The sequence below is a fragment of the Curcuma longa genome, chromosome 9, assembly GCF_044706935.1.
Source record: "Curcuma longa cultivar G26 ecotype Majalengka, Jawa Barat chromosome 9, ITB_CL_G26_1.1, whole genome shotgun sequence".
Classification (NCBI taxonomy): Eukaryota; Viridiplantae; Streptophyta; class Magnoliopsida; order Zingiberales; family Zingiberaceae; genus Curcuma; species Curcuma longa.
The window spans coordinates 8424846-8444302 of record NC_133869.1 but is presented as its reverse complement, the minus strand read 5'-3'; the positions used below and the strand labels follow the sequence as shown (position 1 = coordinate 8444302).

The 19457-nt window shown below is 34.4% G+C and overlaps 2 protein-coding genes across 2 annotated transcripts; both read left to right on the top strand.

Moving 5' to 3' along the window:
• Positions 1–938: 938 nt before the first annotated feature.
• On the top strand, positions 939–7268 carry LOC141834938 (endoglucanase 24-like). The gene is made up of 6 exons (XM_074722332.1): positions 939–1368; positions 1733–2016; positions 3179–3616; positions 3933–4080; positions 6401–6567; positions 6687–7268. Exons 1-6 carry the CDS (start codon positions 1158–1160, stop codon positions 7014–7016), a joined length of 1578 nt encoding a protein of 525 aa, XP_074578433.1. The 5' UTR covers positions 939–1157; the 3' UTR covers positions 7017–7268.
• Positions 7269–10949: 3681 nt separating this feature from the next.
• LOC141834307 (meiosis-specific protein PAIR2) lies at positions 10950–18217 on the top strand. Its single transcript, XM_074721681.1, has 22 exons — positions 10950–11010; positions 11091–11147; positions 11893–11989; positions 12083–12151; positions 12232–12324; positions 12571–12694; positions 12831–12900; positions 13007–13048; positions 13388–13516; positions 13597–13710; positions 13993–14035; positions 14105–14146; positions 14396–14520; positions 14637–14649; positions 14771–14841; positions 14916–15023; positions 15168–15318; positions 17146–17222; positions 17302–17359; positions 17443–17612; positions 17924–18037; positions 18167–18217. Exons 1-22 carry the CDS (start codon positions 11008–11010, stop codon positions 18215–18217), a joined length of 1821 nt encoding a protein of 606 aa, XP_074577782.1. The 5' UTR covers positions 10950–11007.
• The last annotated feature ends 1240 nt before the right edge of the window (positions 18218–19457 follow it).

Sequence of the window (19457 nt, the reverse complement as noted above, 5' to 3'; positions counted from 1 at the left end):
TGTTGTTTTCTTCCGAGTGTTGTCACTGATTTATATTCTTGAGTTAGCAATTTAGTATAAATTTAAAAATATAAAATTTTAAAAAATCAAATAAATTTATCAAATAAATTTAATAATTAAACGAATCAAATATAAATCAAACTTCAAATAAACAAACAAACTTGAACCAAGCCAAGCTTCAGCTAAACCAAGCCAGGCTTAAACCAAATATATATAATCTAGTAAAAAGAAATCAAACCAAATTTAAATAATCATTTAATTCATTTTAAATTTAATTTGATTTAATTCTATTATTTTGTCAAATAAATTTTAACAATATAAAGTTTGATTCGGTTGGAAATGCTAATATTATATTAAAGTACATCGCATGGTATTTTATTTAGGGAATGTGAGCATTATTTATAATTAACAGCAATTAGTCCTTAAAATCACCTAGTAATTCACATTTCATTCATTTATCCGTGTACAAATTTAAAGCGTCAAGACACTACCCGCCAAATAATTTCCGTGATCTGATGCCTCACCAACTCCAATGATAAGATTTTGCTTTTCTCTCCAAAACTCCATCAAAAGATACCCGTTTGAAAGGGCCCACTTTCCGAACTGCCAATTTGCTGTACTAATACCACGTGGACTCCTATCTTCTTCCCTTGCAGCATCAGTAGAGAGGCCAGTTGGAATGCGTAGCTAGTGGCACGTCGGAAAAGAACGTCCAAGTAAAAAAATGGAAGCGTGGGATTTGCTGTCTCGGTAATGATACAGGGAAGTGGATTTAAGGTCACACACACGGACGAAACATTGTTTCCACCTATCATACACTAACACGTCGGCCTAACATACAAAGCATATACGATCAAAGTAGCCGATCCGTACTTCCCAGGGTGTCGGTGAACAGGAGGGCTGGGAGAGGGAGAGGGAGAGGGAGAGGGGGACGGGGTGTTCCTTGATGCGGGCCGGTTGATCCTTCTCTGCATTGACGCTACGCTTGGATCTCTCTTGAGCCCTACAAATTCCCCTCTCTTTTGCCCGACTTCTTGCATTCGACCGCATTGTCGGTGGAATAAGCGTCTCTGGATGCCTTGCTTCTGCTGGCTGTGATCCTTGAGGGTTTAGATGTTGTTTCAACTTTGATCTGAAGCGGGAGCGGAGATTGGATAATGGTGTCGTCCAAGTACAGTAAAGGGTGCACCGGGTGGTTGATAGTGGCTGCAGTGGCGATGCTCGTCACCGTGGCAGCCGTGTTAACGATCAAGGAGAAGCATCACCACCACAGAGACGTGCTTCCAGTTCCCGGGCCACCCGGGGCCATCGATAAGAAGTATGCTGATGCTCTGGCAGTAGCTCTGCAGTTCTTCCAAATTCAAAAATGTAGCTTTCTTTTCTCTCAGCTCCAAAGTTCTCTCAAATTTACGCTCAGATTTATACCTCTTGTGGTTGTGTAGACATACGTACCAGTCTCAAGATATTTTTGACACTTATTTGTTTGAATATGAATAATCTGTGAATTTGGCATAATAGTGTTTTTCTTTTCAATTCTTTTTTCAATGTCAAATTCGAGACCAATTTCGTCACGATGTTTTCTATTCGAGATTAATGAAAGCACAGCTCTGAAATTCTTTTCTTGGGCTTCAACCAGAACGAGTATCTTTTACCAATCAAAATATACGATTTTCTTCTTAACTTCGCAAACAGCAGACATTGTAGATCCTTGATATTTTTTAATTTCTTACAGCGGGTAAGTTAGTCGACAACAAGATCTCTTGGAGAGGGGATTCAGCTTTGGATGATGGAAAAGAAGCAGGATTAGACCTATCAAAAGGAATGTATGATTCAGGGGATCACATTAAGTTTGGTTTTCCCATGGCTTATACTGCAACATTGTTGTCATGGTCAATTCTGGAATACGGTGACCAAATGGCTGTTGTGAACCAGCTGCAGATAGCGTTAGATGCTCTCAAGTGGATCACGGATTATTTGATAAATGCCCATCCTTTCGATAATGTGCTATACGTCCAGGTAAGAAGAAGTTTCACACTCTGTTATCGCATGCCTGTTTAAAGTAGGACATGTTTGACAGGACAGCAGCATCATTTGTGCAGTTTTAATATTTTTACGGAAGGTTTTGCTTGATATACTTAGATTACACAATCAACATCACCTCATGTATCTCCAGAATGAGAAACACTCAAATATGATGAAAACAGAATAAAAATCAAGATGGACAGAGACCAAGTCAGGTCAGAAAAATACTGGAGCCCTGATGTGTGATCTGGTTGCCGCATAAATGAAGAGAGGTCTGAGAAACGCTTCAACTGAATTTTGGGTTGGGGGTGTGCCCTGCACCCATAGTAAGGACATGTCACCCGTGCCCTTATCAGTGACCTCATTAGGGAGCCAGCCCTATTTTCTTCAACTCATCGGCATCAACTAGGTTATTGAACTATAGCATAAATTGAAAGTGCAGTGCATTCATGACAAAAAAACACTAATTTCTTTAGGATTCAAAGTTATTAATCAGATATTTCCACTTTGCCTTTGGTTTGGTATTTAACTGCAAATCAGTTTCACAAGGATTTCATAATAGAGTAATTTATTATTCAAAGGTTTTGACTTTAATTTCTGTTTGTTTTCGTATTTGCTGCCAACTTAGAACCTTGCAAATTAAGGAAGTTAAAAATCATAACAAGTGAACAATTTTCTATTTCCATTTTTTTTTTGCTAAAACATAGGATTTGAAAATCAAGAAGGAAAGTAAAACAAAAACAAATATTTATTATTAAGTTTATGTCACTTTTGTATTTATTAGAGGTGAATGGTTGCTATAGATTAATGGTAAATATTTGTTTTTTATTAATTTTCAAATCTTATTTTAAAAAATATAAAAGTTGAAAACAGAAAATATTAAACAAGAATTAAAGTTCTGGTTTTGATATATAATAAGCATGTTTATAGTTGTAAGTTTTGGGTCCTATTTTCTATGAGGAATGTTTATAAGATATGTTGAGCAGACAGCTAATTGTTAGGAAAAGAATCTATATGCTTAGTCATGCGCTTAGATGTGTGTTAAACCCTTACATCTCCTGACAATGTCCATCTTCATTCCTAGAAAATGGAAGTTTCTGTATTATTTTTCTATATAATAGTCATCAAGGATGATTGAATTTAATTATCCTTACAGGTGGGTGATCCTGATATAGACCACAAATGTTGGGAAAGGCCAGAAACAATGGCAGAAAAGAGGCCTCTTGTTCAAGTTAACAAAACTGCTCCAGGAACAGATGTGGCAGCTGAAACATCTGCTGCTATGGCTGCAGCTTCCTTGGTCTTCAAAAATATTAACACAACCTATTCAGATTTGCTCCTTCAGCATGCCCAGAAGTTATTTACTTTTGCTGATACCTACAGAGGTTCTTATAGTGTCAGCATTCCGAAAGTCCAGAATTTCTACAACTCTACTGGCTATGAGGATGAACTCTTGTGGGCTGCTAGCTGGCTTTTTCATGCCACTAGAGATAAAACATACCTAAGCTATGTAACTGTGCAAAATGGAAATGCTTTTGCTGACTGGGGAAGACCAACATGGTTCAGCTGGGATGACAAACGGGCTGGAACTCAGGTGTATTTAGGGATATGTTGCTATGGTTTCTGCTATCAATTGGTTTAACTATTTTTAAAAATTGTTTAAATTATAATCTTTATTCTGTTTGATGAAGATCTTTTTTAATTTCATAAATATTTGTACTACGAATGTAAAAATCTTGTAGGTAATTTATGTTGATATGATTATAGGCCATCATCTCAATATTTGCATTTCCTAAATTTTGAAAATATACACAGATTTTACTTTGTGTTATCTTGGAATAGTTGTTTACACGAGCGCGAGCAACTGCTTCTAACATTATTGAAGTTAAATAATATTTTCATGTTTGCAGGTTCTTTTGTCTAGAATAAAATTATTTGGCTCTCATCAATCATCAAATGCAGAGATGAAGGGTCTGCAATTGTATAGACAAACAGCTGAAGCAGTGATGTGTGGCTTGTTACCAGATTCCCCTACGGCCACTTTTAGTAGAACAGGCGGTAAGATTTTGTGTGGTTAAGTGCCATAAATCTAGTTCTTGTACATTTATTATTTTTTTATTTTCATTGTTTGTTCATACCAAGTTAATAATTTCCTTGTTTCATTAAACCTTTGCATCTCATAGAGGAATTGTAGTTATAATTTGAAATTTGATGTCGTGCTAATTAGCACAATTGAAATTTACAAGTAAATTATTGAAATCCAATACTGATCAGCATAAGTAATCTCTCCTATGTTGCTTGTGTTGATCATGTTAAAGAGAATGATATTGTTTTAACACTCAACATTCTTTGGTACACATCAAGATGAAATCAATTAAATGTTTTTTTTTAAAAATATTTATGTAAAATTGTAATCAATTGATTATATTTTATAATATTTTAAAAATAAAAAGTTACGAGTAGAAGAGATTTACATTAGTAATAGTGATGTAATCTAATCTCAATATAGATTGAACCAAAAAATGTGAAAAATAATTTTTTAAATCTTAGCAAAAGTGAAAATTCCAAGTAAAAGAAGATTACTAAGTCTATCTAAATTTATCTTGACGTGAGTTAACACTTGTTGAATGTATTGAGTATTGGTATGACATAGTATAATAAAATTTTAATTCAATTGAGTATCTAGTTTCTATAGTTTTAGTTTTAGATGGAAATAAAATAAGTGAAAGATATTAAAGGAGGAAAAATCATCTAAATTCTTTTCATCATACTTCAATGCATGTTGAAGAATGCTAACTTCACATAACATGGTGCCGGAATCATATAATTATATGGCAGGAAACTGAAATTTTAACAAAGAATGATATTTAAACCTTGCTAACTTGCCATATGATCTGCTATACTTGTTTTGTTATTAGCAAGGTTGAATCAATAGTTGACATATAAATTTTGTAATTACTGCTCTAAAATTTCATTTCAAATGTTTTTTTTTAATCCTTATAGACTTGCAAGGACGAGAATTGGGTGATTGAAACTTATTTGAATTCATTTCCACATGCTTGGGAGTGTGTCGAGTTTCAGCCTTGCATGATACCTAAATCATACACTTTTGTACTAAGACTAAAACTCTAATTTCACAAGATTGATTTTAATCCTTTGATTGCTATCTATAATCCTTATTTTGATTGGAACTTCTTAGAGCAGTTCTTATGTGCCTGTATATCCAAATTTTACTTTGTTCTAATTCTATTTTTCTGTAATTCTATGATTGCCCATGTTTCCTGAGGTTGACATTTGGATAACTAAAATTTAAGATGCTATGTCATATATACTAATGTGTTATAATATAATCCATTTTCTCAAGCATGATTATGTAATGATTGAATAAACTTTTCTCGAAGTGGGTTCCTAAGATATCATGCATCACAAGTTGTGGATGCTTTTTGTTGATCCAACAATAGAAATTGAGATCGAGCAGCAGAGTGGATAAGATATATTGTCACTATAAAAATGGTACCTTGTAGACAATAATATTTACACAAAATTAAAAGAACAACAGTGGATGATGATAATTTGGATGTATTTATTAGTTTTAACCATATACTAGAGCAAATTGTTTGAATTTTATGTTTCATATAAAATACTAGCATATCAAGGCTCTATCCTTTCTGTCAATTCTTTGTATATCTGAGATAATTTCTAATATCCATCATCATTTATAGTATAAAATAAATTTGGGTGACGTGGCTGATCACTTCTGATCAAGATATCTTGAAATGGAGTTTTATTTTGTCCCACGTTACTGAAGAAAAAAATGCTAAAAGAAATTGGAGGAACAGCCTTGTTACATCTTAACTCATCTTTCTAAAGATATCTTAATCTGTTATCATTTTGAAGTTTCGTTTTTTATTATCTTCCATTTTTGCCAAAACCATTGGATTGTTTGACAAATTTGACTAGAGCGAACACTTGCTAACAGAGGCTAGTGATACATCATAATCAAATCTTCTCAGGGTATGCTAATATGTTACCTTTTTTAAAACAATTAATTAGTTAAATTTTAATCTTTTTTAGCCAAAACCATGATGTATCAAGTTCTCATGTGCTTGTTTGACAATGCGAATTAACACAAGTAGAATCTCTATGCAATTGCTTCTCTTAAGAATCGTGTAAAGCCGTTGTGTCAAAAAATATCATCAGCTCTTGACTCAAAATCCAATATCTATGTGAAACCAGTTAATCATTCTGTTAAGTTTCAACCATCTCATACAGAGTATGCAGGCAGTGATAAAAGAATGTTAATCCAAAGCTTCTATGCTCTCTCGGAACAATGGGATACCCATATATGTATACTGATGTTGTTATTTTCACATTCTAGGTGGATTGGTGTGGGTAGATCAGTGGAATGCTCTTCAGCATCCAGTTGCTGCTTCATTCTTGGCTATAGTTTACAGTGATTACATGCTTACCTCTCGTACGCCTGAACTCCATTGCAGTGGAAAGACTTATTCTCCTTATGATCTACGGAACTTTGCTGTATCCCAGGTAATTCTTGAAACTTCTTCATTTGACTTGGCATTCAATGGTCATGACTTTGAATCCTTTTTCTTGACAAGCTAATCTTCCTCGGCTGCTATTCTTTTTCTTTTTTTTTTTTTGTACAGGCTGACTACATCTTGGGTAATAACCCAATGAAGCTCAGTTACCTGGTAGGATATGGAAGCAGCTATCCTCAACAGGTTCACCATAGGGGGGCATCAATTCCAGCTAATGCCAAGACCGGTTGTGATGGCTTTCAGTGGCTCAACTCGACAAAGTCGAACCCAAATGTAGCCATAGGAGGACTTGTGGGTGGGCCATTTAAGAATGATTCTTTCATTGACAGCCGCAACAATTCTATGCAGACTGAGCCTAGCACCTACAACAATGCAGTACTGGTTGGATTGCTGTCTGGTCTGGTCACCACCTCTTCCGTGGTTACTTCTTTCCCTTAGGTTTTCCGTCACAAGCCATGGCCTCTACACGTCAAAATCTCGCATTCATTTGCAAGTCATCTCATTGTTATTTACCACGGGCTCAGCAATTCATTTTCTTTTCTTCTCTTTTTGAAGTTTCAACTGTCTTAATTTGCAGCATTTGTTGTGTCCAATCAGTACATGGTATATGTAGCATTTGCAGGTGTATATAGATTGATTTGTGTAATGTCTCGTGGGAAAGATATATAAATGAGATCATCAAGTTGTTTCCAAAAAGGGAAAATAAATAAATAAGCAATGACTTACAATTGGATTACGATATGCACAGACTAAACAGAGAGAATTAGGACTTTCTGGAACTCAGCGGTGTCCTTGTTAAGTAATAGCAAATTAAAACTAAATAAAAGCGTTAAAATTTTTATTTGGTCCATTTGTGTTAATTGTAATTTGATTTAGTTTGATTTTAGGTAAGGGGTTAAGGTTGATTTATATTTATTTGTGTATATATGCCTTATTGTGATTTAATATTTATATTTAATTTTCTAGTTATAAATCTAATTTAATAATTCTTGAGCCTCACTGGTTCCTTTTTCCCTCAAGCTAATGACGGCTTCTTGGATCTCTACGTAAGTTCATTTTGTTGCAACTTTTATCGTATTTTTCGACTAATCTACTTGACCTTCTTCTCCTGCTCAAGAGCTGCTGTCATCAGTGATATATATTAGAGTGCCCAATTTGATCAAACCATGCATTACCTCTACTTTCTTCACCTAGCACCGTTCAAATTAGATCCTTTCTTAAAGACTCCATCGGTGGGGAAGGAGGGACTCTTTCTCTCACCGGAGAGGTTGATTTTCTTTGTTGACGTTGAAGATTCACTATTAAAAATCATCAGAGGAGGATCCAGCAGCTCCTCCTCCTATCCCGTCACCTTCTCTAGAGAGAAGGGAGAACTTTTCTCTCTAAACGGGGCAGCAAGAGAAGATAAAAGTTGATTATTGTTCTTAAATCAGTTAGTTCTTCAAATTAGAGCCTTGAGTTTTGACATCACTTGTTAGGATTGATGGTTCAGTTTGTTGAGACTAATTAGAGTGGAAGGGGTGAATAGGCAATACACTTCAAACGTAATCCTCATGATAAAATAAGGATGCATGTGTGCATTCATTATTATGTCAAGGGAGTGTTTGGTTTATTCCCCAGATGTAAATGTTCCATTGAGTTCTTGAAATTTGTGCAATAGACAGATGATGGGTGTTTGGGTTTAAATGGTGAATGTACATATGAGGTTGGGGTAACAAATTGGGGGTTAGCAAAAAGGACCTGTGGAGGTCCTTTTTGCCAACCTGAAAGTTTAAATTACACATCTATCATTGTGAAAAATATATAAGGATTTTTTAATTTTCTTAGTAAGAGTAAATAAGTAAATGGACATCCAAAATACAACTCAACCTCATATTCACCAAACACTCCATTTACATTTACATTTTCTCAACCTTTTCTTAACCCCAACTATACATTTACATATTTTCAACCTCAACTTTCCATCGAAAAAGTACAACTTAAAACCAAACACCCCCTTAGTATAGAGTACAAGTAAAATTAACAAATATAAGAAATATATACATTAAAATACTATTTAACATGATTCATAGACTTTACTCCTATTGATCTATGACTCATCCAGTCTTTGGAGATTTTTTAGCATATTGTTGGCATAAGATCAGAGGGGTATCTAAATATTTTTTTGTAACTTTGTGAGGTACAAAGATTTTCAAGAACTTAATACAAAGTTCTCCAATATCTATGGATTAGAATGACCACCTAATTAATTGATTAGACATATGTTACCATTGAATAGTCATCGATCAACTAGAAATCTTATCCAATCATTTCTCAAGCCTATTGCCAATTGACTAGAAGGAACTCCCAATCAGTATTGTTCAAATTGAATATTTTTATTCATTGAACTCTTGCACTTAATTAATTGACTCCTTTATTGTAGTGCTCTAGTTGACTAAACTTATCTTTTAATATCGTTGATAGTTCCTTTTCATTTGGCTCACTTTCTCATAAAGTTGCATAGTCTACCATTGAACAGAGTCACAAAATATAACTTTGGACCAATAGCCATAAGTTGAAAGCTTCAAACCAAGCTACTAAGTAGTATATCCATACCTTGATAAATATATCATCCCCAATGATGCTTTCCAAAAGCACAAATCCCAATAGTATTCTTTGCACGTAAAATTTCTCATATTCTCATGCCTCTAAGTCTTCAACCTCATCGATGATCCTCGCCTTAAGTCCACCTTGGTCATACCTCTGGTTTATCAAATACACCAAGCTCTCTGATCTTGCTCTGTGTCATCCAATCCTCCATGCCTACAAGTCCACCTCACTTTGAATGTCCTCGAGTACACCTTGTGTAAGGCCTTTGATCCATGATATGCATCAAGCTCCACAAATTAGTTCCATGCCATTTGATCCTCATCACCTTCTTAATCTACCTTACGTTACGACTTTGAGCCATTGAAACCCACAATCTCATGATTGCATCGACAATCTCTTAATGCTCCTCCTCATAGAGTGTCCTCCAATCTCCTTCAAAGCTCCAATGCTCATTCTGGACCTTCAAGCCATTGAACATTAACCTACTCAAGCTCGTTGCGTCAACAAGCAATGCAACTTCCATATGCACCATAACAAGTTCTTATACACTTGATCCACACATCACAAACACAAGTAAAAGTTAGATTAAACCCTTTTCCAAACATATAAAAATAAATTGATCAAACTCAAAGCATCATTTCCCAATAGATATATCAAGTAAACGACAAAATCTTGAAGAGGTTTAGGGAGGATTTCAATGCATCCTATACTTTAGGGAGTTAAGATTAAGGGATAGGGACACCCAAGTTTCTTTGAACACTAACGAGAAGGATTAGTTTGAAAGAGTTTTTTATTTTGGTCACTTGAAACATGTGGTACAGTGTTTGGATATCATCTATGTAGAGTATTTAATATTAATGTAACTCACTTAAGTGGAAAATATCCAAGTATTAATATTGATGATAATTGTAGTTGATGCGAAAAACCAACTAGTTCCTATTGGCTTTACAATAGTAAGGATTGAATGCAAGCGTGGTGTGGGAGTGATTTCTTTAATGATTGAGGAGATTCATTAGAATAGATCTGCCCTCTTTGAGCATCATGTTTAATAGGCACAAAAAATTATTGTCGTTGTACAATCAAGTTTCCAAGATCTTACCATGCAGGTTATTGCTACCATTTAACTAACAATATGCTAATGATAGTAGAGACTTGGGATTGTTTTAGGCTACTACAAGAGCTTATACACAATTATGTCATATCATGAGTGCCATAAAAGAGAGACACCTTGATACATTTAGATAGACATAAGCCTTTAAAGTTATGATCCGCGCATATATTGGCGGATTTACAATCTAAGTTCTAAACTGGGCATGTAGTTTTTAATTTTTTAAAATTATGTTTACAAAATCATGACAAATATGAATGAAAATGCAACCAATCATCTATAATCAGTTTGATGTTCTTCACTACTTTATATATATATATATTGTACAGTATGTAATTATTATTTACTAATTATCTATTTATCTAATCATTGTGGTCGATTGTTGTCGTTTCAGATAAAAATCTAAAAATTTAATCTAAACTAAAAGAGTGTTTTCACATAACTGAAATTCAAAAGACATTCAGATCGATTCAATTTAATTTTTGAATTTGGATCACATATGTCTATTTTTTATTTTTCTCCCAGCCTGTGCCAGGTCCACGTGGCCATTGGATTCGATATTCTAAATTCAAAATTAGAAAATTGCAAATTGAACAATGTGCACGAATCATAAAGTCGGATGGTCTCGGTCTATAAATTCATCCTGGTTCATGAGCTAATGCCATCCCCGCCAAACTTCCTCACCTCTCCGTTTCGTTATATCGATCCTTCTCGATCCGCTCCCCCTTCGAAATGGTTCGCTACCTATCTCGGTCTCTTCATCTCGATGCAAGGGCTTTCTCTGATGCGATTTTTTTTCTCTATTTCTGGTTCAGGTTGTCGCTCAACGTGTGAAGGAAGCGGAGATCACAGAGCAGGATTCACTGCTTCTGGTAAGTTCATCGATGAACTCATCTTCCGATTTCACTGTCCATTTCTTCGAAACCAAGCGCATTTATCTTTACGGTTATCGTAGCTTGAACGGATTTGTAGATTTGATTGTAGATCGGAGGATCGTTCCGTTCTGTAGCTCTTTTGCTCAGATCGGATTTCCCTGATGCCTCTTTTTGAAACGCTAGCGGTGAAAGGACTTGAGATCATTAGTGAACTTCCATTCGTTTCTAGAAGGTTTCTCCATTTGATTGGGTTTTGTTTTCTGAAAAAAAAAGAATTAGGTTGAGACGACAAAATTTGAACTAGGATTTGTTTGTCGTTCGATTCTGAAACCCAAAGTATGAAGTAGTGGTTGGAGCTTATGTACTTTAGATCGGTAGTATTCGATGTTTCATTTGAGTTATCATCCAGATCTATATACATTTGTTAACATTGCCCAATCATACTTCGAATTAGACTTGAGGTCGCCTTTGTCGGAGGAAATCTTCCTGTGATTTGGAACCACGATGTTAAGTGGAGTATTTACAATTTAACTATGGATGAATACCTGGAGGTTTATAAACGCTCGTTCAATTTTCGGAAACTTCATTTCTTAGCCATTTATTTAATGCGTTGAAATGCATCGGGTATTTTACTTTCTTATTAATGAAGATCTGCAGCAGCATATAGTCGATCTTACAATTCTCTTCTCTTTTGCTTCAAATTGTATTTCTATGTGCCTATGATCTGTGGAGTTAAAACCAGACCAGAAACCTACTTCGCATAGCCATATTTAACATCAGCTATATCAGAGGCCTTTTTCCAGAGAAGTACTTCAATGACAAATCCGTTCCCGCCCTAGGTCATCACTTTCCCACCAAACTTATCCAAATTTCTCCTTTCTTCTTGATGAAACTTAAGGTTAAGAGATTTAGTTGATGTGATCTTGTCATAGAGATGAAGATTAAGAAGCTTATGCCCATGGATGCCGAGTCCAGAAGGCTGATCGATTGGATGGAGAAAGGTAACTTTGACCACTATTTGCCTATGCTTGCTCTTTCTTGTCTGAATCTGGTCTGATGATTTGGTTTTAACTACATTCAGGTGTGTATGACGCATTGCAGAAAAAGTACCTGAAGACACTTATCTTCTCTATCTGTGAGGAGTTAGGAGGACCGATGATTGAAGAGTATGCTTGTATGGATCTACTTTGAATCTGATTCATTGCTCCCTCAAATTGACCATTTTAATAAAAGATTTCTGTCTTGACCTCAAAATATATTTCAATTTCATTTGTTAGAGATATCAGTTTCAACCCTGGTTGAAGTTCTAGAATCTCTAGTTGGAGACAGCTTATAGTTGTAGAACTACTTGATTAATAGCCAAATTCTCTGTTATCAATGGCTATTTCATTATCTGATGTCTATCAACACAAAACTGCAGTTTCATTCAACTATGGTAGTTCTGATGGTGAAGAGGTATGCATGAAACTTAGTCGCAATGGAAACAAGAAGAATGGTGCGACCTTCAAATCTAACATGAATGATGTTACCCCTGATCAAATGAGGTAGGACTTGTAGACTGCCAAATTAGACTCAACATTAAGGGATTCTATGTTCCTGGGTTGACGTTATCGATTAACAATTAATTTTACTGAATAGTTAGATTTGCTCGTATACTCAAGATAAGTCTGCATTTTCCAGGAGTTCTGCTTGTAAGATGATACGGACACTTGTTTCACTGATGAGGACCTTGGATCAAATGCCAGAGGAGGTAACCTTGATGATGGTTATTCATTTGCTTGTTTTCTTAGTTTTTAAAATATTAAAGCAAACTGAAGAAAAAAGAGTATAACTAAAAGGTGAAATTTATGTTTCAGCGCACCATTCTGATGAAACTTCACTACTATGATGATATCACGGTATGCTCTTTATCCAATCAGAAATATTGGCTTTCCATACGCATTTGGTTTGCCTATAACATAACTGGAAGTCTGAATTTCTCAATGAAAACTTTTCACTAAAAAAACTGAAAGTCAGAGTCAGTCACTAGGGAACATATGTAACTAAGCATGTTTCATGATTCATAAGAGTAGTGAGGTTTGTTGTTGTAAAAGTTTGCATGATTTCCAGTGTTTCTATATCAGCATATCAATCTCCAAAATGCCTTTTATTTTGCATTGTAACCATCATGCTCTTAAGTAATATCCATTGACAATTTGATATTGGTGGCTAATATGATGTTTGAGCTGATCTTACAGCCTGAAGATTATGAGCCTCCATTCTTTAGAAAATGTTCTGAGAATGAGCCAGCTTGCACCTGGGCAAAAACTCCATTAAAAATGGAAGTGGGAAGTGTGAACAGCAGGCACCTCCTCTTGTCTCTGAAGGTACATATAGCTGAAACCCTATGCACACCGATAATATGGCCATTGGCATTGTGTTCTTTGCCTAATACTCTGTTACATAGGTTAAAAGCATCCTTGATCCCTGTGAGGATGAAAATTATGGACATGCTGAAGATGATGAGGTGAGCCTTGGAGATGACTCTGTGCAGGGGAATGACTATTCTTCGGACAGTGAGGTAAATTTTGAACTTGTGTGATAATGTAATTGTAAAGAATAAATTTAAGATGTTTAGAAAATATTATGCTTAGCAAAGCCCATTGAATGTTTCAGTGGATAATAATTTTTTTTACTGAAACAATTACTTCCAATTATGTCTATGCTGATCAACCAAGTTTAGAAGAAGTAATCAAACATGATATCTGCATAGATTTCACGTCAGTGCAGTTCTCATATAACAAACCTGAGTTAGATATCAAAATGTCACAATGTATGAAAATGTAAGCTTCATTGATCTCAGGTGCGCCCATCCCTTGCAGATCAGTTCTTTGTAGCACCTACAGGTAATCTTTCTTGCATTGGTAATTACTGATAGTTCTTGTCCTGTTCTCATTAAAAATTATTCTCTCCAGGTAAAAAGCATCCACGCGCAGAGAATGGAACTATTTCTGATGGTTAGTGTGACTTACTTGGATGGATGTTCAATAATCACAGAACATGAGTTCAATCTTGGTTATTTGGCATTGGACTCAAAGGATAAATTTTTTTCACTTTTTCTTAATGAAAATATAAAAGGGATTGATGGACATTCTTCAATATGTTTTCTCCACTGCTTTATTATTAACCCCTTGTAACTGCATCTTAGGAGTCATACTCTAATTTGTCTACCTAATGATTTCTTAACCTTATGACATTTTATGTAGATGAAACTCAAGATGCTGCCCACGAAGATGAGCAGGCATCTCGAGTTAGGAATTGGCTATACATGAGACACACAAGTAAAATTGATCTGACAGACATTCTTGCAGATTTCCCTGATATATCGGTGGTCAGTTAGTTGTCCTTGAATTGTTTCAGTTACCATTGATCAATTACTTCTAGATAACAAGTAGTGTATCAATCAGTATGGACGTTAGTTGCTCTATGTTTTTAAATAATTTGCAGGCACTAACTGAAGGTAAATCAGAGAACACATACCTTGCAGCCTGTCTTAACTTCAAAGAGAAGAAAATTTCTAAATCACAACTCTCCTTTTTGTTCTCATTTAATCATTTTATTCATCTTGGTGACGATATTAGACATTGTCGAAAAGTTGGTAAAAGAAGGTCTGCTAACCAGAGTTAAGAAGGACACGTATACCATTAACAAGGTTTCAGGAATGGCTTTGTTAAACACTTTCTAATTGCATGTTGAGCATTTTTTCCTGACAGATTAATGTCTTAGGAAATTAACTGCAAAACAAGTACAGTGAAGGTGGAGAACGAGGTGCAAGATGTTAAAAAAGTTGAGAAAGTATGCAAGAACCCTCAAGAGGATTATATGTACATTAAGGTAATAATTAATATGGACATGCATGTGTCAAACTGTACCGAATTTCCTCTTCCTTTATATCATATGCTCAAATATTTCTTTAGGGAGGAAATGGCTGTGGCCAAAATTATGAAATGGCACATTTCTATTTGAACTTGGATGCAGGCACTATACTATGCTCTTCCTATGGATTATGTGTCAATATCAAAGCTTCAGAGCAAACTTGAAGGTGAAGCCAACCAGAGCACAGTTAGGAAACTGGTCGACAGAATGGAACAGGAAGGGTATATTAAAAACACTGGCAACAGAAGGTTGGGTAAGCAGTTAAAATTTCATGAATGATTTGATCTTCTGGGAAGTTTAGATCACTTGACGTATGTGAAAAATATTGGTAGTTGAGTTGGATGGTCTTTGAGTTGATTATGCTGTAGATCAAATAATTTGAAAAGGAATAGCTAGTTTCTCCAACATTATTAGGTTTGAATACTTGCAATTTGGAGGTCTAATAGTTTTGATACCCTGTGCGACTCATCTGCAGCAGAAGATTTGGGCCATTGGGAAGTGTTCCAGGCATCCGAAAAAGTAACAGTGTCATCTATTATTATTATTATTTTAACTTATGATTAAATCATTTAAGATTTTTCCTTTGGGATTAGGGGTGACTTATAGTATTAAGCACAACAAAATTTTAAAATGAAAAAAAAAAATAGTTGCTCACGGGGTGTACTAGTTTGTTATCCAACACTTCTTATCCGGTACCCCCATGAACAACTAAATTTTTTCGTTTTGAAATTTTTTTGTGTTTAATACTATAATCCAACCCCTAAACCCTAAGGGTGCGTTTGGTTCAAGTTATGATATATAACCTTGGTTATGTGATTACCTGGTAATCACATAACCAAGGTTATGGGGCATAAAACATAACCTAATGTTGTTTGATTTACTTTATTTATTTGAAGGGAATAAAACATAACCAGTTTTATATTTACTATATTATCCTTCATTCAATTATATTTTAATATAATTCATTAAATTGATAAGTATAATTTGTTAATTTTATTTTAATAAAATAATTCATTAAAAATAATTATTTTAATAAAAAATTCATTAAAATAATAAATATAATTTGTTAATTTTATTTTTTAAATTTTAAAATAAATTTATATATATATTAATAAAATAATTTATTAAAATAATTATTTTAATAAAATAATTCATTAAATTAATAAATATAATTCCTTAATTTTATATTTTTAAATTTAAAATAAATTTATATTTCTTTTAATAAAATAATTTATTAAAATGATTATTTTAATAAAATAATTTATTAAATTAATAAAGATAATATGATAATTTTATTTTAATAAAATAATTCATTAAAAATAATTATTTTAATAAAATAATTTATTAAATTAATAAATATAATTTGTTAATTTTATTTTTTTTAATTTAAAAAATATATTTTTTAATAAAATAATTTATTAAAATAATTATTTTAATAAAATAATTCATTAAATTAATAAATATAATTCATTAATTTTATTTTTTAAATTTACAATAAATTATTTTTTAATTTATAAATATTTAAATTAAAATTTATTGAATTAAATAATTTGATTTTAATTAGATTTTGGAGTACCTTTTAATTGACTTAGTTTTGAAATCAGAGGGTAATCATGGAAAAAATTTCGTTAACCTCAGGAATCGTAGAAAACCTTAGGCTGCCAAGGTAATCACATTACCGGATTATAACCCATTTGCTGATGTGGCGGTGATGTTGTATTACTTGGGAATCAATCATAACCTGAACCAAACAAGGTTATCAATGATAACCTTGGACAGATAACCAAGGTTATCAATGATAACCCTCAACCAAACACCCCCTAAAGGTATATTAATGTACTTTTAGATGCATCAAACAATTTACGATTAAGATTTAATCAAAGATCATGCAAGACAGAAAAAGAACATAATAAGGGGAGAGAAGCATCTGTAGGCTATTGGACAAAGAAATTGACATTTGCCGATGGCTAATAGTCAATATGAGGCGCATCAGATTCTTCTCAGAAGTGCTTGTCTTTCTTCCCATTTTTATTCTAATTTACACATTTGTTTAACACGACCCAATCTCTAATTACTGCAGGTAAGCGTGTCTTACACTCTGATTCTACTAACAGAAAGCTACTTGAGGTCAAAAAAATGCTGGAACAGAAAATGATGGTAGTATTTTCTTACATTGGCAGTACAGAATCTATCGAATGAGTTTAATCCAGTAATATCCTTATCGTACATTATGCAGGAAACTGATACCAACTGCCAAATTTTAGATACCACTGGCACCGAGTTCCCTCTCCAAGGTATTTGCTTAAGTATAATTCTGTGTTTCAGTTGTTTTGGGGCAACTTATTTACTAAGTAGGACGTTTTGATTTTATCCGTAGACATAAACATGAATGATAATTCCACATTTGGTGGTTTCCACTCGGTTGGGTCTGATCTCACACGCACACAAGCCAAATCTAAACAACTCCAGAGTGGACCACTAAACAGTGATCAAACAGGTCCCTCAAAAGACCAAGAGCGTGGCAGTTCTCCCACTAGCCGTCCGGTGGTTGGTTCTTTATCTTTCTTCTTTTAAAAAAGATCGCAAGAGTAATTGTCCTATTCTTGATAAAGTATAACTGAATAGTCATTCGTACATTTAATTACAAAATCTATTTAGAACACTAATTTTGAAACAATTATTATTGCCTTCCAATTCTCCTTATATACATTTCTGAAAATATCGTTCTAATATGATAAAATTGTTATTCTTTGAAAATAAAAATAAAAAATGTGAATAAAATAATTAATTCGGTTTATATACTACATTCTCTATTAATTTCGTTTCATTATTCATCTATATTTTGCAACAATTTGCAGCCAATTGCTTCTCTAGAGAGTGCAGTGGCCGGAGAAAGACCGAGCAACGTGGCCACAGGTGTAGGCGATGACTCCCAGTCCATCCATGACAAGCGTTTGAGGAAGGCCAGCACGGTATGTTATGCTGTGATGTGACTACATTTTTCTCAATTAAGTTTTCTAAAAATGTTCCCAAGTGCTGTAGACCTCTCTCTCGTTCTGATTCATTTTCCATAATATTGATTTTAGTTGTACTCTTGGCAGGTTGATGAGCCGATTCTTCAGTACGTCAAACGCCAGAAATCTGAAGCTTAGTTGGATGGGTATAAAGAACTAATGGTATAAATTGTTAGTTTTTTTAGGAAAAAAGCTTCCCATAATATCTACTCACTCAGGTTCAACACTAGAGTAGATAAACCTTGGATATTTACTCTATATCAGACCTGAGTTTCTGTCCTAGTAGAAAAACCATTTTGATACTATTTACCTTTTCATATGTAAGTTGATTTCATGTATAACTTTACAGTCTTGAAAGTTCATATTAGTACGTATAGTGCTACTCTTTAGCACTGTTTTGGTTTTGACATTTGTACATAGGATAGGATTTTGGACACCTACGACGGAATACTTCATCAGTTATGAGTAGCTATCCTAGATCCCACTTAGCTTTTGATACTTCTTTGTCATAGAGTCTTCCTAGAGTCTTTACATCATATGATTTGACACGATTGTCGTGCATATTGTGTCTCGTCTATACTTTGACACTTGATATTTTGACATAACATGTAGTCTAGTGTTGGAACTCGGTATAGACTTAGTTTTGTAGATAGGATCTTAGATGATTCAGATCATTTACTTCATCTGATATGAGGAGGCATCCCTGGTCATATTGTGTATTTTGATACCTCATGCATATAGGAGTTGCATACGATATATTTTTGAGGTATATTTTTTGATGTACAGTCATATAGTATATTATGTATCCATTGACATTTAAAAAAATCATATGTATATGATTTATATAGGCATGTTGTTTACCTTTTCGAGGATATGAGCTGATTAGACATTGGTAGAGGAGGATTGGAAGAGAGGGCTTGGAGGAGCATATTGCAGACTAGACATATTGTGGAGGAGACATAGGAGGCTAGAGTGCATTTTCTTCAGGAGGATTGACATGGGATGATTACACATAGGTAGATCAGCATCCTCGAGAGAGATGATAGAGACTATGTGTATCACAATAGGAGACTACACTAGTCGTAGAAGAGGCTTGTAGATCGTAGAGGACACGAGCCAGCAAAAGACATATATTCACGATCTAGTGGATCACAATGGATCAAGCAGCTTGCCATGTCATTGGTGGTTCATGGCTCATGGTAGGCGAGGGGATGACATAGGATGGTAGGGTCGAAGGTGAGCATTGGACCTGGTACATACTTTGGCATATCAACTCATTGTAGGAGGATGGATGGGATACATATGAGGGGGATTGGAGGAGCCATAGGAGGCAGGAGCTTTCTCTCTCTAGATAGTCAACGTTAATTGGAGATCAAAT